Here is a 26,009-nt window from a genome sequence, read left to right on the forward strand (position 1 = left end):
CCGTGTGGAGGCAGTTAGCCCTAATCATATATGTGCACAGCGAGAAAGAGCACTGCTAAGTTCTAGACATGTCCTTGTCGCAAAAGCCTTCTTGGGGTGAGCTTGGGACAATGCTGGGGGTTCAGGAAGTCACTTACCTTTGTGAAGGAAGTAAGAAATCCTAAGAACAAACCATTCTTCCTTTCATCTCCTTTCTTTCCAAGCCCGTCTTGCATAAGCATGATTACCTTCCATTGGGTGACGGGGATGTTGTAAGTGAAACGTTCACAGGCACTACAGGAATGACCTGGTGCCTCGCCCACCTCATTAGAATTCTAATTGGGGTGTGTAGGAGAGGCTTCTATAAATGGTAAGGCAATCCTTGGCGCCTGTCTCCCCACACCATCTCGGTCATTCCCAGAGGAGCCCCAGGAAAGGCAGAAGAAGCCGAACATGAGTGGTGAGTGTGGTATCTCTCCAGCAGGTCCTCTCGGGAAACCCATGCTACTGTCTGGGTCTGGCGAAGCGGCCAGTTGGGACAGCTGTCTGTCTTGGGGACTCTGTGTTTTCGGGTTATGTTCAGGGGTGTCTTTATTCTAGAGTACCTGCTGGGTTCCTCCGGCATATTTCAGTGTTGGAACATGACTGGAACGGATCGAGTGATAGGCAGGATGTCCCACGCACAGCTGGGGGGTCACATTCTCTTTGAGGACAAGCTTTTGTCTCATTGGTACTGCTTCATCAGTGCTACCTACAAAGTCAAGCCACATAGCATTCTGGGTTCCTCGGGACACTTACCGGCTGTCAGTAGCAGGAGCAACGAAGAACAACTTTCACAGGGGGAGAGAGATACAGGTGGAGGCTGAGTGTTGAGAAACCATCAGCTGGAGCATTCCCGAGTAAACTGCAGAGCCTCTAACGCTGCTAGGCTCCCCTGGCTTGAATTGCTGTGTGAAAGCACAGGAGCAGATGTGGCAAGCATGTCACAGGATCCCGACTGTCCCTGTGAGGAGCACCAGGGAACAAGAAGTGCAGGTTTTTTGACTCTGTGGTTACTGTCGAGGATTTGGGCCTTGCTAATTACTGCCTGCCATGGTGATCGGCCTCGGACCTTGACGGCAGCAATGCCAAACCCAAACAAGGCATGAGTCAAACCTTTAAAGCGTGGTGAATGGTGGTTAGGAGCGCAGAGTACCAATCCAAATGCAGAAGGTGGATATGGGCCACGAGAAAATCTCCAGATGAGGACTGGGCAGGGGAAGCCCACTTACCATCCATTCCCTCTTGTGAATACAGGCATGGCTGAGATGCTAACCCAAGGAGCCCTGGGGATTACAGCTTCACTGAAAGGGAATGGCTGTTGTCCTACAGCTATCTTCTGCCAGGAAGGGGCTGGGGTCTGGCTATGGGCAGAGCCTTAGGAAGGTCAAACAGCAAGTTGGTAGCAAAAATGAACCAAATCCCAGCACCAAGGTGCCTTTCCACTAGGCTCTATGTTCAGATCTGAGCTCAAAAACGATTCCCATCAGGTGAGCCACCAGACCCTCTTTCTTGAGCTAGGACCCCGGCTGCTTTCTTGCAGGGAGGAATCGAGAATTCCTCCCGGGTTCCTGACTTCTTTGTATATACCTACAACCTGCCAAGGGCCCTTTTCGTATCCTCATTTTAATTCCTTGGACCAGAGGAGTATCAGTGCTCTCTGAAAAGCAGGCCATCTCTCTGGGCTCCATATCTTGAGACTCCAGACCCTCCCATTGTTTGCACTGAAGACAAGATCACACGCACACACTCTTAGCACCTGCTCACCAGAAGCAGAGTCCACTCAGTCTTTGGTCTGCTCAAACTGTAAATGCTTCTTAGGATTATATCCAAGAGCAGGGCTGTTGAAGCCATTGGCTTTCATCCCGGTCCCTAGAGATCTTAGAGGGTCTCTACCCTGTGAGTCTGTTTCCTCAGCTCTAAAGTGGATTATACTCACCTAATGGTGTTCATTAGTAGCACTTGGGAGGTTTTTTGTTTTTTGTTTTCTTAATCAAGCCAGTTTCCTCCTTACCTTAGGATCTTAGGAAAGCTTGATAAGAGTGGGATCCATGTTGGAGGTGCCAAGGGAGAGCAGGGGAACGAAACCAGTATGATCAAGACATTGTTTCCATGTACAGGATCATCAGAGAGTAAAGACAAGACAGTCTATGTTTTCAAAAAGAGAAACCACCCTGGGATAAAATTCATTTTCTACTCCCAGGTGATTTCCAGAGGACCTCTTCTGTTAGGTTTCTCCCTAGCACAAGTCACTTCAGCCTCCTCCTCATCTTCCTTTCACATGTCCCCAGGTATCCTTGGGCCCATGCACTCTTCCTCCTCACTTCCAATGGTGTCCCTATGCTACCTTACCATACAGGGCCATGGTGTGCACATGGGACAGCTGTTCCCCTCCCCAGGGCCCACGTGCCAGGCTGGGGTGTGTGCTGGAGTTTGGAAATTCTCTGTATCACTTGGGAGGAAAGGAAACAAGGCTGGGTCTCTTAAGCAAAGAGATGGCTTCCAAAGGAGACTGTGTTCCCCCTTGGTGAGCCGAGAGAGGGGGGGGGAGGGAGAGAGAGAGAGAGATGATGATGATGATGATGATGATGATGATAGCTTCTCCACTGACCCCTCCTGAACCCCATGGAGCAGCTACACAACTCATGAGTGTGAAGGAGCTTTCACAAGTATGGAATGACACATAGGCCTAAGGTAACTATTCTCAGCCCCAGCTACAAATCTAGAATCAGCAGGAAAGCTGTTTTTAAGTGCCAGAGATGGTCCTAATCCGGATCCTGACTAAATTGGTTTGGGAATCTCTTGGATCAAGACATCATTGTCCTGGTGACTCCCCTGTGTGTCAAGGCTTGGAGCCCATCAGGAGAGATGACAAGCTCACTGTTTAGAAAGGAAGCATGTGAGGAAGTCCTTCTTCTCTTACCTGTCAGTGTGATGCGTGGGCACGGAGCAGACTGTGGTTAGTGGCTTCTACAACACCACAGTGGTTGGCTGAAGCTAGCAGCTTGGAGTCAGATTTTTGTCAAGGAAAATTGCATTCCAGCTTCTCCTTGGGGGTCTAGGCTCTGTCTGAGCTTGTGATATTGAAGAAATGAGTTTTCCCAGCTGAACTTACAACCCCTCACACACACACACACACACACACACACACACACACACACACACACACCTGTAAATTGGTACAGGCTATAGGCTTTTATGAGTTTAAAAGATGCAAATATAGTGCTCTATGCTCAGTACAGAAGGAGCTACAGTCTCCCCAACCTAGTGTTGGCCTTAGAAGAGGCAGAAGTTGAGGCCTCTCTACTCCCTTTGTACTGTTGAGACTCCCACAATTCAGAGACATCAAGGGCCTTTCAGGCCTCTCTGCCTGCTCAGGGTTTTACCCCAGGAACTTTGGCAGAGCCTTCCCGTGCCCACTGCCAGATCCTGGCCTTGAGTACCAGGAACTGTTAAGTGTGTGCTGCAGCAGGCTCAGAGGTGTCTGACCGTGGAGAGAAGAAGCTAAAAGCAATTGACACCGACTGGGAAGAGAGAAAGGCAGTGTCTGGCAGTGAGTCCTGGGAGCCAAAGAGTGGCCGGCCAGGACCTGGAGCCTGGGGGAGTGGTCCAGGGAATGACTCCTGCTTCCAAGCCTAGTTCTGCTTCTAAACTACTCTGTATTTAATACAGGTCACTTCTGCTAATTTGGGGTTGGGGTGAGGGAATCTGGTTTTCTGAAGTGTGAGATGGGAATTATATTGAATTATATCACCATTTTTCAATATGTCCATTGCAATCCATTTCAGATTGTGATATCAGTTTAGCGGACTGCAACCAGCTATGCTGCAAGGTGATGTCATTGAGGAAATGTCAAGAGTATGTACATTATGGTATTCAGTTACACGTCAATGTTAGAGAACACCAAAATGTACTTCTTGGTGTAGTCTCTTTCCTGAAATCCACTCACCTAAGTGACTTTTAGAATTCCCATTAGTTGGGATTGCAGAGCCTGGTCAGTCGTTTAGGGCACTTGTTCTTGCAGAAGACCCAGATTCGGTTCCAAACATTTGCATGGTGTCCCGGACGTCTGTAACTCCAGTTCCAATCTGATGACCTCTTCTGGCCTCTGAGGGCACCAGGCATGCATGTGATACACCAACATACGTGTAAGCAAATCACTCATACACATAAAAAATAAGTAGAATTTCCGTTAACATTAATTAACTCTGGAAGCCTGTAAGGCAAGAATGTATCTTTGTCTAAAGAAGACATAGTAAGGAATAGAGTCCAGACTGCTATGTGTAGGAGACCAGTTCCCCAAGTGTTAGGCCTGCCGAGTTGGCCTCAGCCCAACACTTAGCAACCAAGGCATCCTCAAATGTCTGCTGCCAGCAATTTCCTTATAGAGCTGCTCTGATAAGGGCTTGTTTAGCTGGTGATAATCTTCTGTCACGGTCTAGCATCTTCTTACGCTGCCCTGCCAAATGTAAGCCCCAGAAGAGACGGGCAAGAGCTATAATCACGGGGTCATAGAATTAGGGTTACTTGTAAATGATAGTGAGCCCCCAAAAGGCAATCAACAACAACAAAAAAAAAAAAAAATCAAGCAACCCAGATGCTTGCTTCCTTCTTTCACAGGAGATCTGAGTGTAGGTGGGTTGGGAAAGGGAAGGGAACCACAGAGTTCTCTGAGCACAGGCTCTGACCAGCCTCGAAGCTTACTGTCCCTCTGTATGGCCCTGCGTAATCTGAGGTGGATCTTGCAAGCCCCATCCATGTCACTTTACAGCCCAGACAGCAGGATGGAAGAAAGGGGGCTGGAATAGGTCAAACACATTTGCCAACTACTGTCAAAAGGTTTCCTGGCTGGGTTTGATGGTAATGAAGAGGTGATGTCATCTCAGCACTGAGAGACTGAGGCAGGGGGATCAAAAGTTCCAGCAAGCTTGGACATGTTCAAAGTGTGTAGAGATAGAATAGGGTTATACACTCAAGGCATTCCTGGGTTACAAGGTGAGACTTATCTCAGAACCAAAGATCTTCTTCAAACAAATTAAATACACAACCTCAGAGAACTTGCTTCATGAAAGCCCTTTGCACAACAGCCAAAAGGTAGAAACAACCCATGTCCGTCAGCTGAGGAAAAGATAAACAAAATGTAGGGTGTATTCATGCAATGCAATATGGTTCGGCCATAGGAGAATAAGCTGTCATACATTCTACAGAGTGAACCAGCCTTGGAAACACTGTGACAGGTGAAAAGAGGCCGACCTCAAGAACCAAGTACTGTGTAGTTCCATTTATATCAGATCGTCCAGAACAGACAAAATCCAAGAGGCAGAAGACACTAGGAAGGAGTGACCATGATGGGCATCAGGTCTCTTTTGGAAACTAGGTAACTAGGTAGAGTTTACACAACATACAAATAAATATACTAAAATATACTGAAGTGTACCTTAAAATGCTTAAGATGTTAGTTTTTATCCTATATACATATCACTGTAATTTAAAAAAAGACTCAATGGAAGTTCTGGCCAATCGCTTCTTGGCCTTTTGGCTAAGATCAAGTGTGGAAGTTCTGGCCTACACGCCACTGGCTGGACATGGTTCATGTGCATCCACTGACAGGAGCCTTTGAGAAGCACAGCGTATTAAAATGGGGGTTTGTTATAGGAAAGGGGGAACAAGTGAACTTTGGGATAGAATTTAACAGTCTCTCCATCAGAAATGCTGGCAATACTGATATTTGCTGAGAAATGTCTTCATCCTGACGCAGATGGAAAGCAGTAACTCGCCCTAGTGTCTGCAGTGAGACACCAGGGGCCTTTGCGTGCGGGCTGCTGCTCTCCAGACTTCCCCATCTTTATGCGGGGAGCAGCTTAGAAAGCGAATGGGTTGTTTCTCATTGTTCTTTCCCTCTCTTTTCCCCCTGGTGCTTGAACTCAAACTCAGGGTTTTGTGCATTCTAGTCTCAAGCCTTAAATCAAACTACACCCCGAGCCTTTCTTTTTCCTGCTAACAATGTTTGAGTGTGTGACTTGAGTCAACTGCAGGCCAATGAGACTCTCCCTTCATCACTTCCTTTCACCCAGACAGGCATAGAAAACACCCCTGAGACAAAAACATATTCATGAGCTTTCAACTTGTGGAGACCCCAAGATGGCTGACATCTCTTCCCCTTTCCCTTTTTACTCTCCTGGCAAAGCAGACAAAGTGCTCTTTTAAGAGCAATGCTCTGGGCATAGCCAAAGGCTCCTGGTACCTACAAACACGAGTTCCTGATTCAGAGGTTCATGGGTGGGACAAGGTCAGAGGTAGGTAGCCAGTAGGCCTTCTTGTGAAGCTCTCTCAGGGACAACAAGGCAGATTGATCCTGTTCGTTCACTGTCCCCAAAGATTGTCCTCTGAGAACATGTTTCATCCCCCTAGATACTCACTGACCCTATTTGTTAGGTTACAATATCAGCCGGTAGACAGTGCATCCTAAGGTACCACCTACAGTAGCTTCTGGGTTCTGAGTCTTACATGGAACCTATCCCCAAGAGAAGGACTGGGGACACAGTGACAGAGTAGAGTCAATAAGATCTGGTGGAAAGGAAACACTGTCTCCTTCTAGGCTGCTTACAGTGCTCCTGCTTAACAAATGGATTAAGTTTCCCACCATTCAGCCCTCCTCTTGTAGCGTTATCTAGGTGCCCTATGGCCTAACTCAATCCTGACACTGTGTGGAGTTAACAGGGCCTGTATGGAATAAGGGCTCAGTTTCGCAAGTCTGTGTTAATCCCACAGATGTGAAGAGAAAGACTGCTGACCCAAATTATGGGCAAATTAAAGCAAGCTTTATTTTGGTTTTAGTAAGGCTTCATTACACAGACATTCTTGATTGACTACAGAGTTAATTAATGACTGATGATGGCCATAGTCATTGACGATGTCAATTTTCCCTTCCTGAAGAACAGGGTCATGATAACTGAAGTCTCTAACCCTCTGAGGACCTGGTTGGTTTCCTAGGCAACCAGCCACTATCCTGAGGCTGTCGGAAGCTCCCAATCACCAGTTATCTTACTAGTTTAAGATCCCAAATCTTTTAGAGGCCTTATGCCAGGAGAAGGCAGAGACCAAATACACATTTCTGATTTCTAGGTACCGAAGAGGACGCTCTGTCTCCTGAGCTTCTTTGTGGTTGTCATAGTTTGTCCATGGTATATATACATAATGGGTTTTCTGAGTGGTCAACAGTTGACACACTGCATACTGGTGACACATATGAGTCCACCTTTCCTTCTTCCTTCAACTCAGGAAGGAAGATCTCATGATACCCCTCAGGTCTCTCATGACTGTGCGCCTACAATTCTCCACTCGGGAAGGAGTAACTATGACCAAGGCTTCTCCACTTCTTGGCTCTTTCATCTGTAAAACCCTGAGTGCAGCTCAAGGCATTAATGGGCTAAGGCATGTAAAGACTTGGGACGATGGTTAACACATCAAAGTCCAGCAAACTTCAGCTAACGCAATGATCGTCACCACCACAGTCACATTGCAGCTGCTGCACCTCTGGTGGGAAGGAACGGGTCCCTAAAGCCTCTTCACCCCGAAGTTCAGCCTCATCTCGATCATTCCTTCCAAACCCAGCCACTGGTGTCTGGAATGACTGAGGGAGGCACAGCTACATTAGAGTACATAAACATTAGTAGAACCAAGACGGGGGTAAACCCGTGTGGATGGGAACAGATGCCAACTATAAATGTGGCTCTCCCCACCGTCTATCCTCACCCCTGTCCTCAGCAAAGGCCCATCTGGGATACATACACTTTCTGCTCCCAAACAGTTTATGCTCTAGCAGAGGGAGCTTTTCCTTCTGGCCATGCATCATTTGGAGAATGAAGAAAGAAGCCAGGGAGGCTCAAGGGGTCTAAAAATACCTGTCTTATAAAACTCTCCTCCTCCTCCTCCTCCTCCTCCTCCTCCTCCTTCTCCTCCTCCTCCTCCTTCTTCTCCTTCTCTTCCTCCTCCTCCTCCTCTCCTCCTTCTCCTCCTCTTCTTCTTTTTCTCCTCCTCCTCCTCATCCTTCTCCCTTTTCTTCCCCCCTCTTTGTTCTTGTTTTTGTTTTTCAGGCAGGGTTTCTCTGTGTAGTTTCTGCTATCCTAAAATCTGTAGACCAGGCTGACCTTGAACTCAGAGATCCACCTGCCCCTGCCTCCAAGTGCTGGGATCAAAATATTTCACCAGCAATGCCTAGCAAAGCCTTTATTTTCTTTGAAACAAGACAGAAAGCAAGGCTCTACCACTCCTCAGCATTTAGGATGCTCTCAGGGTAATGAGCAATACTGTAGAAGTCAGGGGTTTTAAAAGTTGATGACCATTACCTTAGATAGACCTAGTCCCTAGTCCCTAGTTGTATAAGCCTTTGTACATCTCAGCATCTGCCACACAGTGCCCTATATTTGAGCTGTCTCCATCTGACACAGAAATGTCCCTTAATTTGTGTAAAATGCTTTAACTTATTCTGTCTGTAAATATTTGTTGGATGGATGAATGGACATTTAGTAACCTGATCCACTGGCAAGATCACATTGTAAAACCCTTTTCTCCAAAAGCAGTGTTTGGCTCAGCATCCCAGAGATAGTGTCTGTCTGAAGTTGCTCTGGTAGAAGCCCCTATCCCAGACTCCCATTCCCTGCTCTCGACACACAATGTGCCTCGCTTTCCAGATCCTTTAGAGCCTCTTTGTCTGGAATGCAGCCTGTCCTTTGGCATACGACTAAAATCCTCCCCTTTCAGGTCCATGTAAATCGCACATGCTTACAGGCAAGGTGTGGTGGTTTACGTGTGTACATGGTATGATATTAAATTCAGGTACAACATTTCCGTTCCCACAAATACTTTTCATTTTTCTAACGATCAAAGAACTCCTTATCTAATTGTGACTTAAACCCTCTTGGTCAGCATTTCCCCAGCTACCTGTCCCTTCTTAGTCTCCAGACTCTGCTAAGCACCAATCTGCCCTCCTCTTCTATGAAATCAACCTCCGTGTTCCACAAATAAATGAGGCCACATTACACTCTGTGCCTTGTTTATTCCCCTTAACATAATGTCCTCTGGTTCTACCCACACTTGTCCCCAAAGAATGGGTTTTCATTTTTTTAAATATCTGAGTAACATTTCATTGTATGCAGAGATGCCACAGTTTCTTTATCCATTCATGAACTGGTTTGCATTTAAGCTGGAGTATTTTTTTTGGGGGGGGTTTGTTTGCTTGTTTGTTTTCTTGCAAGTAATACTAAAATAAGCTAGGCATGGTGGTGCATGCCTGTAACCTCGGCCCCCAGAAAGCTGAGAGAAGGTTTGAGAGTTTGAGGTTAGCCTGGAATATATAGCAAGACCCAAGCCAGCCTGAGCTAAATAACAAGATCTTGCCCCTCCCCCAACAAAAGCTAAAGCAAGCACAGAGGTGGAGATTTTTGTTTTGCTGACTTCATTTCCTTTAACACATACTGATGGCTTGTTCAATTCTCAACTGTCCTGAGGGACTGCTGCGCTGTTTTCCAACTTAGCTGCACTGAGGTCATTTCCATTCTGACCCACAGTGCATAGGACTGTTCTTCTGTCAGTTCGCCTCGCTTCCTATCCTTCGGATTTTGGGAAATAGTGATTCTTACCAGGGTAAGGTAACACTTTGTGCTTTCAATTTGCATCTCCCCAGGGATGAGGTCTTCCTGACAGGTTAGGTTTTCTTTTAAGGTCAAGTATTTCCAGTAAAGCCTTTCCTGATAGCTACAGACAAAAGCAAAACAAAACCCTTCTCTCTTGTCTGCACCTCCCGTGTACTTTTAGCTGGGGAAAAAAATGGATTCTTCCTGTCTCATCCTTCAGTGTGGCTTTTTCTTGTCTTATCAACTGAAAAAGACCTTTGAATGGTTAAGGTGAATTTTACCTGTTTCTTCTTCCAACATCTCTGATAGTGCTTTATAAATAACAGATCTCTCTCTCTCTCTCTCTCTCTCTCTCTCTCTCTCTCTCTCTCTCTCTCTCTCTCTTTCTCTCTCTGTCTGTCTGTCTGTCTCACACACACACACACACACACACACACACACACACACACACACACACATACACACACACACTACTCCACTTGGAATATACCACATTTACCCTGGTCTGTGGACTACATTTTGAGTTGTATTTAAAACAGATTTGGGAATTTCTCTATTTATTTGTCTTCTATTTATTTATTTTGTTGGTCGTGCGGCTGTTTTGCCTGCATGCGTATCTATGCACCACCTGTGTCTGGTGCCTGCAGAAGTTGGAGAAGGCCTTAGGATCCCCTGGAACTGGAGTTACAGACAGCTCGTACCCTCGTGTGAGTTTTAGAACTCTAGCTTTGGTCCTCTGGAAGCACAGCCGATGAGCTAAACCACTGAGCCATCTCTCCAGGCCCCAAGACAGTTACTTTTCTGATGTTACTTTTTGTTCATTTACATATTACCTCATTTACATATTCACTTCTGTGCCTAAGCAGTCAAGTGGAATGCTAGGCCTCCGAATATAAAGGCCAAGAGGATGTATCCTCATGGACAGTCTGTCAACACACAAATGGGAATGATTTCCAACAGTGGGATGTGCTGTCAGATACTCATCCGGGCTGTACTTCCTCGTGAAAACAGGGAGCAGTTTGTTTGGTAGGGGAACATCCCAGCTATAACTCAAAAGAGATTTTTCAACAGGTTGGTTTGAGCTAAATGTCTCGTAAATCATGCCATCTCCCATAAGCCTAATGTAGGTTCACTCCACAGCCATCTGAGACGTGGAGGAGGGTGGCTTCTGAGACGTTTGTCACAGGGAGCACTTTCCGGGGGAGTACTTGCAAGTCACTTCTGCTAATATTCCCCAGTCCCCAGGACTATCAGCGCTGCTTAAAGCTGTGACTGATCTCTCTGGTATCCAAGGCCAACACCAAGGGTTTAGTAAATACAGGAGTAAAATATATAGACATTAACACTGAACAGTTTGAGAGTGGAAAGATGCATTTGGGGTCAGAGATGCATTCACTCTCAGTTCTTTTGGAGTTCTGATGGCGCCCATTTTTCTTTTCTTTTCTTTTTTTTTTCCCCCCTTTAACCTGTGTGAGTCCAGGAGTACTGTGGTATACTCAGAAACATGTTGTCTGTGGGTGTTGAGATACCTTCCTCAATGATTCTGCACCATGCTTCCCAGGAAAGGTCTTTCCCTGAACATGAAGCAAGCTGCTTCATCTAGACTCCCACGACAGCAAACCCTGGGGAACCTGCCTATTTCCATCCCTAGCACTGGGTCTACAAGTTGTGTTCTAACACACCCAGCTGTGCGTGCAATTGTTACAGATCTGAACCGAGGTCCTCAGGGTTTCACCCTGAAGTAAAACTTCATCCACCAGACTGTCTTCCCAGTCTCTCATGGCATGGTTCTTCTAGCTGGTGGAGTGGTATTTCCCTGAGGATTCAGCCTACTCCTCAAGGCCTAATGACAAGTCACAGGATGGAGCGAGAGAGTCTGAGCAGAGGGACTACTGTGTGGAGTCTTGGCCATCTGAAAGGCAGGACATTTGTGTGATCTTGGATCATGTGAGTTGGAGTGTTTGAATACAGAAAGGGTGAATGTGACTCCTTCTGCACAGTTAGGTCTCCCTGCTGCCTCCTTACCCATGGATGGCTTTTTGGTACACTGCACATTTCTTCCCTCTCCCTTAAGACTTCAGATCCTACTTTTTGTCTCATAGCTTTAGAGGTCCAAAATGTCAACTGGCAGATGCCCGCGAATCGAAGGGCGCATCACACAGAGAAGTTCTCCAGTCAGGATCTCATTGTACGGAGAGGACAGATCTGGGAGATGATACTGCTAGGCAACCGAAGTCTTGAGTCTGGAGACGATCTGAACTTCATCGTTTCCACAGGTACTTGCTCGGTCCCCTCCATTCATGCCTACTTTACCCTTGAGGGATCTTTAGACTTTGGGCTGTGTCTTGATTCAGGACAACTGTGGGAACATGAGGCTTATGGGCTTCAAGTCAAGAAGGATGTGACCTGCAGTTACCTCAAGCACTATGATGACTTTCTTCACTGGATGAAGACCTAGATCAGTGGTTCTCACCCTTCCTAGTGCTTCTACCCCTTAATACAGTTTCTCACGGTGTGGTGACCACCCTCCCCCAACCATAAAATTATATGGTTGTTACTTCATAACTGTAACTTTGCTACTCTTAGGAACTGTAATGTGAACATTCGTGTTTTCTGATGATCTTGGGTGACATGGGACCCACAGGTTGAGAACCACTGACCTAGAGGCACTCACAGTGACACCAGAGCCTGGTTTCTTCATTTTCTGTTTCTCTGACAGGTCCCCAGCCCTCTGAGTCAGCCAGGACAAAGGCTGCATTTTCCATCTCCGGGAGAAATACGGGCGGCTGGAGTGCAGCGCTCAAATCCAACAGTGGCAACAATCTGGTCATTGCCGTCGCCAGCCCCGCCAGCGCCCCCATCGGACTGTACACGCTGAATGTTGAGATCTCCTCCAAGGGCAAGGTCTCCTCTCTGAGACTCGGCACGTTCATACTGCTCTTCAACCCATGGCTGCAAGGTAGGTCCCTGAGCACTATGTTCCAGCATGTCCCTGACAGAAACGATGAGTGTGGAAAAGGGAGACCATTAATCTGTGCTCTTTATGGGCTCAGATCTGGTTGGAGAAGGAGCAGAAAAGCTACCAGCCAGGATCTCTGCACTTACCGAGCTGTGTGACTCTAGGCAGTTACACTATCAACCTCTATCCTCAAACGCTTCCCCATTTAAGTGTACATTGTGCCGTTACCTTCTGAGGCCCCCGTGGGGGGGGGGGGGTTGTGTGAGCTGTAATACCCTGTACAGCATGACAAATTATGAAATGATAGAAGGGTAAAAGTCTACAATGCAGCAGTGGCCCTTCCATCTGGAGGAGCAAATATCTCATCCTTGGGTGCAGTTTTTAGACTCTTACTTAGGTCAGCTTAGCTTCTCTCTCTCTCTATGGTGAGTACCCACACTGAGAGCTGGAAATGGCATAACCCACGACATCATTCTTCAGTAGAGATTGGGGGATGGGCCCCAAATGACTCTTGCTCTAACCCCAACAACACTAGTCTTCAGGAATGAAAGGACTGAGTTCATTGGTTCACTATGACATCTGTTTTTTTTGTCTCTCTCCTTTTCCCTCTCCTTTCCCCTCTCCCTTCCTGTGTGTGTGTGTGTGTGTGTGTGTGTGTGTGTGTGTGTGTGTGTGTATAACAGCGGATGATGTCTTTATGAGTAACCACGCCGAAAGACAAGAGTATGTTGAGGAAGACTCTGGAATCATCTACGTGGGCAGCACAAATAGAATCGGCATGGTTGGCTGGAACTTTGGGCAGGTAAATGGACCATAGGAAGGCTGGGGTTGTCTCCCTAATACACAAGATGCTCAGGGCTTATAGCAGATTGTCCTGTTTTCCGGCCCTTCTATCTGTTCATTTGTTTGGAACACATTTGTCAATCATCTACTCCTCTCTAGACCCTAAGTTTAACACTAAGGATACAGACAATAAACCTCCTGCTCCAAAGGAGCCACAATCTAGTTGGCAAGATGGACTCGGTACTGGATTGAGGAACTGAAGTATTTCTGATGCCGCAACACACAAATAACTAAAAGACCCAGCAAAAGCGTTTCGGGACGATAACGTAGCTTGTTTTCCGTTCCACACAAAGCTGTGGTGAAGTTCCATTATTGAATATTCTTGGCCTTTCAAACCCATAGCCTTTGTTTTTGTATAACCGTCTGAGCCCAGAGAGTTTCTGGCTTTCTCAGCTTGATGTTTAGGGGTGCCTTTTCACCTATCATTGTCCAGAGCAAACATGAAGGCATTAGAATGAGGGACCTTGGGCAGCCAGGGTGCCCACATACCCAGAAGTGGCAGAGGTGGGTGGGCAGGTACCTGTGTACCCATTCCAGGTACTGTTGTGTAGCTAACGACATCAAGTTTCTAAGCTGAGTCTATGTGTTGATTTAGTTATAGGGGAGAAAATGATAAGGATTTTCACACAATACAACCAAGAGTGGGAACAGGGCTATTTTGGGTGGGATGGTTTGTGAACACCTTTTTGGAAAGGACCTTGTGAGCCTGAGGAGGTAAGGGAGGCTGCTAGCTAGCCATCTTGAAGAAAAACATTCTAGGAAGAAAGAGAAACGAATATAAAGACTCGGGGCAAGAAGAGCTAGCATGTGAAACAATTCACGTGTGCCCTATTTTGTAAAAACAGCCACACACTTTTATCTTTATACCTAGTTCTCCAGAAATCTAAATAGCACACTCAGGATCATAGTTGGAGGCACAGAGGAACTTGGAGATGAGTTTGGTCTGATCTGTTATTAAACAAATAGAGAAACTAAGGCTAGAAAGGCTGACTTGTTCCTGAGTCCACAGCAAGCTGAGAGGGACTGTGTCATGCTGTCTCCTGTTCACGTTAGTGGAGAGAGTTCTGGCCCACGAAGACTGAGAGATCTGGTGATCTGGCTGTGTAAAGTCTACTTATTGGTGGCTCCTCAATAGCCCTTAGTTCTGAAGGGTCCAGGGTGGCAGGGCTTGGGCAGGTCCTGTGGTCCTCACCATGGTGCTTCTTGTTCCCGTAATTAACCAACAAACTAGGTCACTTCTTTCATCTTAACTTGTGGTTCCATTATAAACAGTTTGAAGAAGACATTCTGAACATCAGCCTCTCCATTTTGGATAAGAGTCTGAATTTCCGCCGTGACCCTGCGACTGATGTGGCCCGCAGAAATGACCCCAAATACGTTTGCCGGGTGCTGAGTGCCATGGTATGTAACAGGAGACAATAGCAAGTACACTGTGTTGCCGTGTGACTGCGTGTCAAACACTTATGTCTCATGTGTTTGGTAGTTATGACCTTGCCCATCTCACCAACAGAGAACATGGAACTCCCGTAAATTAAGGGGCTTGCCTGACATGTGTAGTGACCAGGCAGCAAAAGCAGAACCGGACCCAAAGAGTGGAGGGTTTCAAAGCTCTTTCTGCCACATGGCAAGGCCTTTTTAGATGGCAGGTGGACACTCCCTTTAGGCGTTTACCAGGGATAGGATGAGAAGTTCTGCTCCACCATGAGGCCTCCTAGAAAGGGTGGGATGTGCCCAGTGAGACTGGGATGTGGACTTCCTCAGCAGCACAGAACCCTCGGGTTTCCTGACGGGAGGAGAGCAGAGAAAGAGGCTTGAGGAGCTAATGTGACCTAGTCACAGTGTGCGCTTGTGAGTCAAACAATGTCTTGAGCTATCTGGTCATCTTGGAGGAATCCATGGCTCTGCACTCAGTGTGTACAGACTGTCTCCATCAGAAAGGACCTACCTGCTTAAAAATGTTAAGGTGGCACTTGGGAGCCTGAGGAGTCCAGAGGAGCATGGCTACCTAACCAGTCTTGGCTTCACAGAGGAGCCCTGTCTCCAAAGACAGCTAAAAGTCAGAGTGCGCTCTTTCGTTCTAACTTCCCCAAACTAAATAATCATATAGAAACTTCTTTAGCATCATTTTATATTGGCCCATGGTTTAGGCATACCTTCAACTATTCCCAGACTGCCCGGTTACTTTGTTAGAAATCTGAACGTGCTCTTGGTGGCATGCTGGCGCCTAAGAGTAGTGACAGAGGGCTTCTCAGAAGACCAGGATCTGGAACATAGCCTTGCAGGAAAGAAGGGAGATGGGCCCAGAGATGCTTGGGACCTTCAGGATTCAGGAAGGCTTTGACTATCCAGGACAGAGAATGGGGTAAGCCTTAAAAGGCAGAGGCCAAACAACACTGGAGATCAGGGCCACTTAAAAAGCCAAGTTTCCTGCCAACAAACAGAGCAGTGGAGTCCAGCCTTGAAGCCAGCTGGTTGCTCAGCTGCTGACTCACTCAGCCTGGGGCCAGTCCATGCTATCTCAGAGCTGGTTTCCTCAGACATGCCTCCCTGATGCTCTCTCCAGACCCTCCTTTTGGGCTGGGCCAAGCCAGGAGCTAATTAGGGCTTATGCAGAGCTTTGAAGTACTCGGCTTTCAGCCAGCAGTGACCTTACCCTGAGCATCCGTGACCCCTGGAGCTGGCGAACTGCACATCTTCCCTGGTCCAGGACACGCCAGCCTGCAGGGTACCATGGGAAGAGAGAGAGCGCTCACCTGTGGGCTGGCAGCTAGGGAAAGCTGCTGGCTCATCCTGAGCCAAAATGCTTCTGTGTCTGCTGTCCACTTTCATGTGCCTTGGTACGTTCATAGGTGCTCCTACAAGAAGGGGCAGATGTGGGAGGTTGAGGAGTCAGCCTGTGAGGTCCCAGTCTAGCCTCTCATTGTACAGTAGTTGGGATAAATAGAGTTTAGTGGACTCTGAAAACGGGTACCTCTGATGAATCTACGGTGCACTTTGTCTGCATTGGAATGTGAAGGAGACAAACTGACCCCCAAGATCACCAAGGAGACAAGTGGCAGGGAGTACCTGTGAGCTCTTCTCCCTCACCTGGCGGCTGTGAAGATGAATGTGAGCGTGTGCATTGCTGGAGACTGAGCCCAGCTGCACACAGGCTAGGCAAGTGCCTGACTGCGGAGATAGATACAGCCCCTGGTCTCTTTTATAACTTTTATCATGGAGAAATACAGGCCTATACAAAAGTAGAGAGAAATAGCAAGTCCTTGGGTACCTGTCGTTGGCTTCAATGACTGTCTTACTTCATCCCTTCTCCACCACTGACTTGTTGAAGCCCGACACTGCATCCTTTGAAAATCCATTCTATCTAAAAGTGTACACCTGTAAAAGAAATGGAAAAATAGAATCCAGGTCTCCCGAGTCCTCACCCAGCGTCTGTCAGTGCTGTCACCGGTTTGTGCTCCTTACACTAGAATCACATTTAAGTTGAAGGACTAAACGAACAAATGGTAGAAGGAAGGAAGAAAGGGGGGAAGGAGGGGCAGAGGGAGGGAGGGAGAGAGGAAGGAAGGATGGATGGAAAGAAGGAAGGAAGGGCCATATTCCATCCTTATTTGTTTTTGAGAAGTTATGTTAAAGTTCTAAAGTAAATTTTAGAAGACAGGTACACACACACACACACACACAGACACACACACACCACACAAGCAGACAGCCATTGTCTTCTGCAAATAAGATTTCCGGGCCCTGTCTTGCTGCTGACAAACTGTGGAATGTCCTGCTTCGTGTCATCCTGTAGTAAAGAGCTGATGTCATTCAGGAGCAATCAGACGTGGCCCATTCAACAATCTACCTCTAAACTCGTAAAAGCCCCCTCCCTCTAAGCGAGTTGTTACAATTTTCATTATAGAAATGTGCACTCAAGGCCCCACGGCTTCCTCATTTCCCACCTTGTGTTCTGACTTCTGTACGTCTGTCCTGTAGGCAAGACATGGTATTAATGCATTTGGGGAAACGGGGCTGTTTCTGTACAGATTAATGGCAATGATGACAACGGCGTGATTTCTGGGAATTGGAGTGGTAATTACAGCGGTGGTGTGGACCCAAGGACCTGGAATGGTAGTGTGGAGATCCTCAAGAATTGGAAAAAATCTGGCTTCAGGCCAGTGCAATTTGGCCAGTGCTGGGTCTTTGCGGGGACCCTCAACACAGGTAATTTGGGCGCTGTGTGCCTTTTATGGGCCAGTGGGCAGTAATGGAGCGTGCTGAGGTACCATCAGCAGCATCCTCACACTGACTTTGGTTTGTAGTGATGCGGTGCTTGGGAGTTCCCTCTCGGGTGATCACCAACTTCAACTCAGCTCACGACACAGATCGGAACCTCAGCGTGGATGTGTACTATGATGCCATGGGAAATCCCCTGGAGAAAGGCAGTGATAGTGTGTGGTAAGTGATGGGCCATTTCCCTGGACATAGCGCTCCAAGTTTGAGGAAGTCTCCCCTGTGGTCCTGGAACTCAGTTCCATCCTGGAACTGGAAGAAAGTAACATGTGAGCCAAGGCATTGGTTCAGAGCAGAAGCACTCCTGAGGCTAATCATGTCCCTTGAGAGACTTACAATGTAGGTCTTGGAAGGGTCTGATGCCAGTGGAAAATGGGCTCAAGAACTCGGGGAGACCACTGGGGGTTTGCAGCAGCCCTTAGGCTCTGCTCCAATTGAAAAGTTAAAAATTGAAGCTACTAATTTTCCAACAAAGAATACAAATGTATCCTAATTCAGGCAAACCATATGACTAAAGAATTCACCTTCACCCCCCACCTCCCACCCCCCACCCCCACCCCCACCCTACCCCCCGCCATTTGGAGGAGTTACTTTGTTGTTAGGTTTTTGGTTGCTTTGGTTGCATGCTTTGTTTTGTTTTTTTTTTTTTTTTTTTTTTGAGGCAGATAATCACTTTGCAGCCCAGGATAACCTCAAATCCCAAACTCAAGATGTTCCTGCCTCGCTCCCGAGTTCTAGGGTGGCAGATGCACCCCATCAGGCTCAGTTTTTTTTTCTTGAACAAGACAAAAAAAAAAACCCAATACATTTTCCTATAGCTGATTAGGCATCTTAGTTGACAGATTGAAAACATCTATTCTGGGTTACATGTGAAATTAAGAAAATGTATGTATTTAAGCACCATATATTTCTAATCATAAATCTGCTATAGTCACATGTAGCCATATACACACAGATATTATATATATACATATATATATAATTTACAATAGCCATCAGACAGAAGTAGATTATGTAAAACTTTAAAATGTATAATTACTTATAGCAGTATACACATATTATTATAGCTGTTTAAGGTTAGACCATATGATAAGTTATTAGCAGCTATTATCAATGGAATATTCTGTATAGATGCATAGATATCTGTGGCTGTCCCTCTATACAGTGCCACACACATAATCAATAATCTACTGCTTGAGTCCATTTCAAAGGACACATATGCATAGTTGTTCACAAGTATCCACATGACTAGATGAACTTTATAGAGTCACCATTTTTGTCCAGCTTTGAACTTGTTCATAAACAGGTTATCTATTGTTTCCAGAATGAGAAGGTCCAACTTTTCTGAACTGTGTTCAGTCTGACAGAAAATATGAAATAAAAAAGTGGGACGGTCCCTTTTGTTTCAACCTGGCTGTGATGACCATAGGACTTAGATTCAACTCCTCTCCTGACAACATTCACAGCAGTGTTAGGGACAAAGGGACAGGGCATTATCCATGATGTCCAGACCAGGGCTTTGGATTAAGCCCTGTGGGAACCCAGGGAAGGGATTCTCAAGAGAAGGTTCAACAAAAGAGAAACATGGGGATTTTAAATTGAATTTATTTTCTTGGCACCTCAGTAATTTATTCCAAATACAATCACCTTTAAAACAAATAGAGCCCAAGAGAGACAGACGTGGGTGGCCCCACCGCCATTCTATTGGCTTTAAGAGAAGATTCCAGATCTAGAATCAGACTGTTCCTATGGGGCTGATCACTCTCACTCTCCTAACTCCTTTTATGGATTCCTTCTCAGAAAGCAATGGGAATTTTATCTACTCCATTCCCTGGCAGCCGTGTGCAGAGACCCAGGCCTGGATGGTATCAGGACAGTCTCGAGCCTTGTTTCCAGCTCTGCTATACACCTGCTATGGACTTGTGCAAGCCGCCTTGTGTTTCTGCTCCCAAGTTTCTCCCCCAGTGAAGAAGCATCAGAGTTGGTCCAGGACTCGATTATCACACAAGCCTCTTACCAGCTCTTGTCAATCTCATCCACATTCTTCTTCCCAGACCCTGTATTTGGTGTGAGGTCTAGCGGCTCCCTCCAGAAACTCACATATCAAGCACACCCAAAGGGAGCAGAATTACTGATCTTTATAACAAGCACAGCTTAGGTTTAGGCAGGAAAACTTGGGTCTAGACCTTCCTGTCATAACTGTTGAAAGCTTTAGATTTAAACAGCTGTTCATTGGAGCCTGATTTTGCAGGTGAGGATCGGTCAGGAGGTGCTTAGCAACAGCTGACACACAGCTGGATGCCAACCTGTGTTCTTCATGCTGGTGTTTACATTCACAAATCAGGAGATAGGTTTTGTTACTTTATATTTTCAGACCCAACCTACAGGTGAGGGACTGAGATGCAGAGAAGTTGAGTAATTTCCTCCAAGAGACATATCCGGGTGGTTGAGAAGCAATGTGAACTCAGACAGATTGAACTACAAAGCACCAGAGAATACTGTTGCTGTTATCCTGGACTAAATCCTAAGACATCCAACAGCTCCTATCTGGGTATTTTCCAAAGGATGTTGGCAAGACATTGTGGTGTAGAAAATTAGGTTGGGTTGCTTGGCTCACTTTAAACAGTAAACAACACACTTTCTGATAAGACCAAACATATCTCAGGAGTGCCACAAAGAAAAATGACTTGCCCAAAGTCACACTGAATAAGCTACAGTTAGGACATAATAAGTTTCTATTAACATAAAGAACACTAGGTCTAAAAGCAATCTGAGGGAGAGGGAGAGTCCTGGTCATCTTACAGAGGAGGGAAAAGATTCCCACCAAGAGCTACAGCCAGCCCACAGACTCACAGACTCTGAACTGGAAATGACCTTAAGCCTATAATGATTTTGTCTGTCTGAATATGATAGGCCTTTTCAATATTCCCTAAATGCTATCATATACCCGTATGTCACATTTATACTGTATTAAGCATTATAAGTCCCTTAAGATGATATGATTTTATATATATATTTATATAGCTTTTGAGCATTGTAGAGTTTGGTTCTCTGAGGAGGTGATACTAGAACCAGCCCCTCGTGGCCTATAACTTGTCTAAAGATAAGCAGCTGACTGTGAGATGCTTAATTGCTTTCTGTTGTTTTTATTGTCTGTGGGGTTTTTTTTTTTTTTTTTTGGTACTTAAATTCCCACCTATACATTGGAGGGCTGGGTTAAGCCTAATCTGCAGTTTCTCCCAGGGCTTTCTTGTAGTTGGACTTGTAGCCTCCAACTGAGTACAGCTTCTCCCCAGGCCTAAGAGAGATGAGCTTTCTTGTCTAACCAGAGCCTTTGCTTTTTCAGGAGCAGGATACTGTGGGGGAACTTGGTATTGGTGTGTTGTTGTTGTTGTTGTTTGTGGTTTTTAACCCAGATTCCTGTTGGGCCACTGTGAAGGGGAGGGCTTGGAGACTATTCAATCAGGGTCATCTCAATTATTAAGAAAAAATGTCCAAGATGCTATCTGTAGATTTTGCAGAGCTCCAAGCTAGGAGGCAGATGAGGATTGCCCTGCCCTGCCCTGCCCTGCTCTGCCCTGCCTAGGGAGTGGAGTGTTCAAAGAAGAGCTGTTGGTCCCTATTCTTCTTCAGTGACCCATCCCCTGTCTTCTCACACAGAGCTCTTCCTTTGGATTCCTGCCCCTACTAACCCTTAACCACTTGATCTGCAGGAAGGTCACCAAGGCTACTATGGGAGCCTTGTCACCAAGGCTGTTCAAACCAGCAAGTTTGACTCAGCACTTGCACTGGGGCACTGCGTGCCAAGAGGTTAAAGGCAGGGACTGTACTAGAGTAGTTTATAGCCACACACAAAGGGCAGTGGTTATGAAGTAAAAATGGAAGCATTTGAATGGTGTAGGAGATGCAGGGGTAGCACGGAGTTCTGCTCAGCATACTCCCCAGATCGGGAAAGGGTGCTGGTGAGACAGTAGCTAAGGCTGTGTTTGGAGTTTACCTGCAGAAGAAACTAGGCTTTGAGACCACTTTCCAGGTGGAATTTTCTCACCATAGGAACTTTAAAGTGACAGCTCTCAAGACAAGCCCCAGCCTGTAAACTTCCAAGTTTGCATCACGACTAATGCACATGAGGAGCTGGGAGGAGCAGGCTTCTGTGACTTACTAAACACACAGTCCTTCTGAGGCGGAACTCTGTCTTTTCCAGAGCTTTTTTTTTTTTAAACCCATTTATAGGAACTTTCAAAATATAAGAAAAGTAAAGCTCAACTATAGCCATATTGTTCACATGTTTTAACATTTGATAGTTTCCTCTGCATTCTTTAATGCTTTTTATTGATTGTAGAATTAAGATAATACATTTTGCGAAGTTCAAGAACAAGATGGAACATGTGATAGATGAATCCTGTTTTCTATCACATTCCATCCTCATAGTTGGAAGCCAGTCACTTCATGGCTTCTCTTAGAGGATTGCTTGTTCATTTTCAGTATGGGGACTGAGCTTGGAGTCTTTAAATGTTTTTATATTTATTATTTGTTTAAACTCTCTCTCTCTCTGTGTATGTGTGTATGTGTGTGTGTGTGTGTGTGTGTGTGTGTATGTGTGTATGTGTGTGTGTATGTGTATGTGTGTGTGTATGTCTGTGTATATGTCTGTGTATGTGTGTGTGTGTGTGTGTGTGTGTGTGTGTTTATATGTGGAGGCATATGTGTGCCACAGCAATCATGCAGAAGTCTGAGAATAGGCTGGGGAGTCAGATCTCTCTTTTCATCATGAGGTTTCGAGGGATGTAACCTTTCCCTGCTGAGCCTTCTCTACAGCCTAGAGCCCAGGATCTTGCCCCTGCTACTTGAGCATTCTTCTACCAAAGAGCTACCTCCCCGATTGATCATATCATTTTGAGCAAATAGTATATTATAAATATGCTCTCCTTACCACTGAATAATCTTCAAAAGTGAAATTATTTAAATGTAATATGATCCACTATACGTTTAAATTAATATCTTGTTCCCTATTAATAGTGACATTTGTTTCCCTTTCCCTCCCTTATACTTGAATTTCCTGAGTGTAAGTTGTGGAATCACTTCTCTTGGTGTCACAGTTTACAAATCGTATATATATATAAGAATGGTTAATGATTTCCATTTTATAGAGTCAAGTATTAAAGGAGTTAATATGGAGGCAGGGCTATGTATCAATGGTAGAGTGCTTGCCTAACATGCACAAGGTCCTGAGTTCAAGCCCTGCCACCACACACACACACACACACACACACAGAGAGAGAGAGAGAGAGAGAGAATATACTGAAGGTGGTTAGAATATTTAATTTTCCACGTCCACACTATCTTGGCTATTGCCACTTTTAGAGCATACAAAATCTAAGTGTTCATTTATTTCCTAATCGTGCAAGCAATGAGCAGTTTTTCACAATTAAAAAAATGAAACACTTCAAACACAATGTAACTTTTGTCGTGTGTGCTGCATAAGGCACAAACTGTGAATTTGCCTAACACAACAGGAGGTATTAGAGACTGACTAGGTCCAGTTCTTTCTATTGATCTGCCTCTGAGGTGAGTCCTTAACTCCTGTGCAGTTCATTTATGCGTGAGTTTGTTTTTACTCTGTGTGTGTGCATTTGGGGTGAGGTGCATGACACTGAGCACGTGTGTCGGTCAAGGAAGTACCTTGTGGAGCTGACTCTGTCTCTCTCCCTCCACCTTTACACCGTCCCAAAGCTCCTGCTCTGGTCCACAGGGTTGTCGAACAACCTCGGGTTACCATTCCCACTGATGCATCTCACCAGCCCCAAGTAGTTTTAATTCAAACAAATTCATATATACACATGTGCACACATGTCCACTCGTGCACACGCACGGACACGGACACACACACACATGCGCACTGTTTTGTACCTTGGTTTTGTAATTAATTTTCTGTTTTCATTTTTATTTTAGAAACTCTAATTGTTGGTTTTGTTTTTCTGTTTGTTTTTGTATTTTGTGAGGTTTGTTTGGGTTTTGCGATGTGTGTCAGGATGTAGCACAGTCCGGCCTAGGGTGCAGTCCCCTGCTTTGGCATCCCAGGATTACAGCTGATTTCTTACTCTGTGTTATATTAGATAATCTTCCCATGTTAAATACTGGCTTCATTTTGTTTATTACCTATTTTACGGCTGTGTGATACTTTATTCATAGCTGTGCAACAATGTGTCTAGTCATTCCATCCCTGGTGATTTTTTCTTCCAATAATCTTGCTCTCACAAGCCATGCTGGAGTGAGCACCTTAGTCCAGACAACTGTGCGTAGTCATGAGCTTTCCCGGAGAAATCCCTCATGGTGGAAATACCGGCTTGGTGGGTATGCAAATTTTTAGAGGTTTTTAAACCCATTGCCAAATTGCCCTCTGCAGAGTTCCTACCACTTTAAATCCTCAGCTGTGGTAGCTCTTGCTTTCTTACTGAGTGTGACCAAGGCCCTCAGCCTAGCCTTTCATCTCTGTTTAGCAGGCAGAATCTGCACAGCTGCCATGATTCCTCTTTTCCATTTTAATCTGCTTTTAATAGTGGCAAGGTTAAAACTAGAATCCCATGTTCGGTCGCCCTGCTTAGGAAAACTGTCTGTCATTCTTTGTTGGCATGTTCTTCTGTTACTTTGCTCTTATTGATCTGTAAGTATCTTATAACTGTATTATGGTAAGTTTATGTCTAGCACATATGTTGTACCTATTTTTTTTTTTGTCATCTTTTTTTCTCTCCCATTTCCAGACATAATTGGAGTGATCTGCAGATCTCTCTTCAAGTATGTTTATCCTTCCTCCCTTATAGCCTTTCTCCTAATAAACTCATCCACTGAATTATTCAATTTCAGATATCAGAGAGGGTACAGTTAAAACATTCCATTTGATTCTTCTAAAAAAATTCTATTTATCTGCCAGAAGTTCCTCTCTTTTTGTGGATGTATTTCTCTCTGTGAATATATTTCCCTGTATGCCATTGATTCTGATTAGAGTAGCTTCTTTAAAGTCCTTGCCTGACAATTTCAACTTGTGATTGCCTTTTCTCATGAGGCTGAATTACCGTAATTGCTGGTCCTCTGTGTTTTGAGTTCCTTTGGCTTAGACCCCAGACGTGACCCAGACTGCAAACCGTCTCAGTACAGAGGGAGCAATTCAGCTCCATTCTTTCTGTCACGATACCTGATTCGTCACATGCACGTGTGGTTCAAGAGCATGTTTATTTGGGGTTCCTTTCTCTTGATTCTTACTTTTTAGAGCAGCCCCCTCACTCTCCTCAGTCAACCCCAAGCTCTGTTTCCCATGTCTAATGAGCTTTTGGTTACAGTCCTGGGAGATTTCAGGGAAATGACGCCCACCAGAACCAGCAGAATCTCCAGAGCAGGGAGCACCTTCAGGGAGGATCTGAGAGCTGTGTTTGGTCAGAGAAGTGGTGTTGTCCTTCATTTGTTACGTGCCCTTCCGTCTGCAGGAATTTTCACGTCTGGAATGAAGGCTGGTTCGTGCGGACTGACTTAGGCCCCTCATACAATGGCTGGCAGGTGCTGGATGCTACCCCCCAGGAGAGAAGCCAAGGTAACCCTGCTGGAGCTGCTCTGAGATTACCCAAAGCCATCTCTAGCTCCACAATGTACAATGGGATGAAACCTTTTCCTTGTTTTTTGTTGTTTATGCTGCCTTTTGAGTGAATCCCTCCTCTGCAGCCCCTCCGGCTATTGCTACCACCGAAGAGCCCTAGCATATGTCAGGCAACGGGGAAAAGACTCCCTCCCTTGTCAATAATTACTTCCTATCTCTGCCACCCACAGCATAGCCCTTCCAGGGAAGAAACCCTGTGGATTCAGTCCTGCTATTCTTTATGTGACAGGACCATAGCAATGGCTGCTGCTGCTTCCTCTCCGTCTTGTGCGCCTTCTGACAGACGAGGCTCCCTTCAGCTGGGTTGCCTCGCTCCTGCTCAGGGCCTGGGCCTTTCCTTTTGGTGAAGGTTGGGGTTAGAAACTTAGAAGAGGAAGGATCCTGTGCACTAGATGTTCGGGAACGATTCCCAAAATTAAAAGTGCACCTCTGGGTTAGAGTGATTTCAAAGACAGAAAGGCAGCACTCCAGAGAAAGACCAGACTGATATCAGTGGGTCTGCCCAGGGGAGACACTCATGTCTCATGTGGAGTTGGAGCAGGAACTTGGAACAAAATGGTGGTGATGGGTAACTGCTGCATGCTGGAGCAACAGTCGCGGTTAGAGCTGAGGTAAAGGAAGAGAAGTGCTA

General features: G+C 45.8%; 1 protein-coding gene across 1 annotated transcript in view; it reads left to right on the top strand.

Annotated features, from left to right (window-relative positions):
* Window positions 1-432: 432 nt before the first annotated feature.
* TGM3 (transglutaminase 3) overlaps window positions 433-26,009 on the top strand; it is a gene marked incomplete at its 5' end in the record, with an annotated part of 35,940 nt that continues 10,363 nt past the window's right edge. The window contains 9 exons of the mRNA XM_080930944.1: window positions 433-439; window positions 580-834; window positions 11,756-11,929; window positions 12,373-12,612; window positions 13,296-13,414; window positions 14,728-14,856; window positions 17,484-17,661; window positions 17,760-17,895; window positions 25,212-25,315. Coding sequence (XP_080787070.1) covers window positions 433-439; window positions 580-834; window positions 11,756-11,929; window positions 12,373-12,612; window positions 13,296-13,414; window positions 14,728-14,856; window positions 17,484-17,661; window positions 17,760-17,895; window positions 25,212-25,315 — 1,342 coding nt within the window. The remainder of the gene's footprint in view (window positions 440-579; window positions 835-11,755; window positions 11,930-12,372; window positions 12,613-13,295; window positions 13,415-14,727; window positions 14,857-17,483; window positions 17,662-17,759; window positions 17,896-25,211; window positions 25,316-26,009) is intronic.

The sequence above is a fragment of the Micromys minutus genome, assembly GCF_963924665.1.
Source record: "Micromys minutus genome assembly, chromosome: 17".
Taxonomy (NCBI): domain Eukaryota; kingdom Metazoa; phylum Chordata; class Mammalia; order Rodentia; family Muridae; genus Micromys; species Micromys minutus.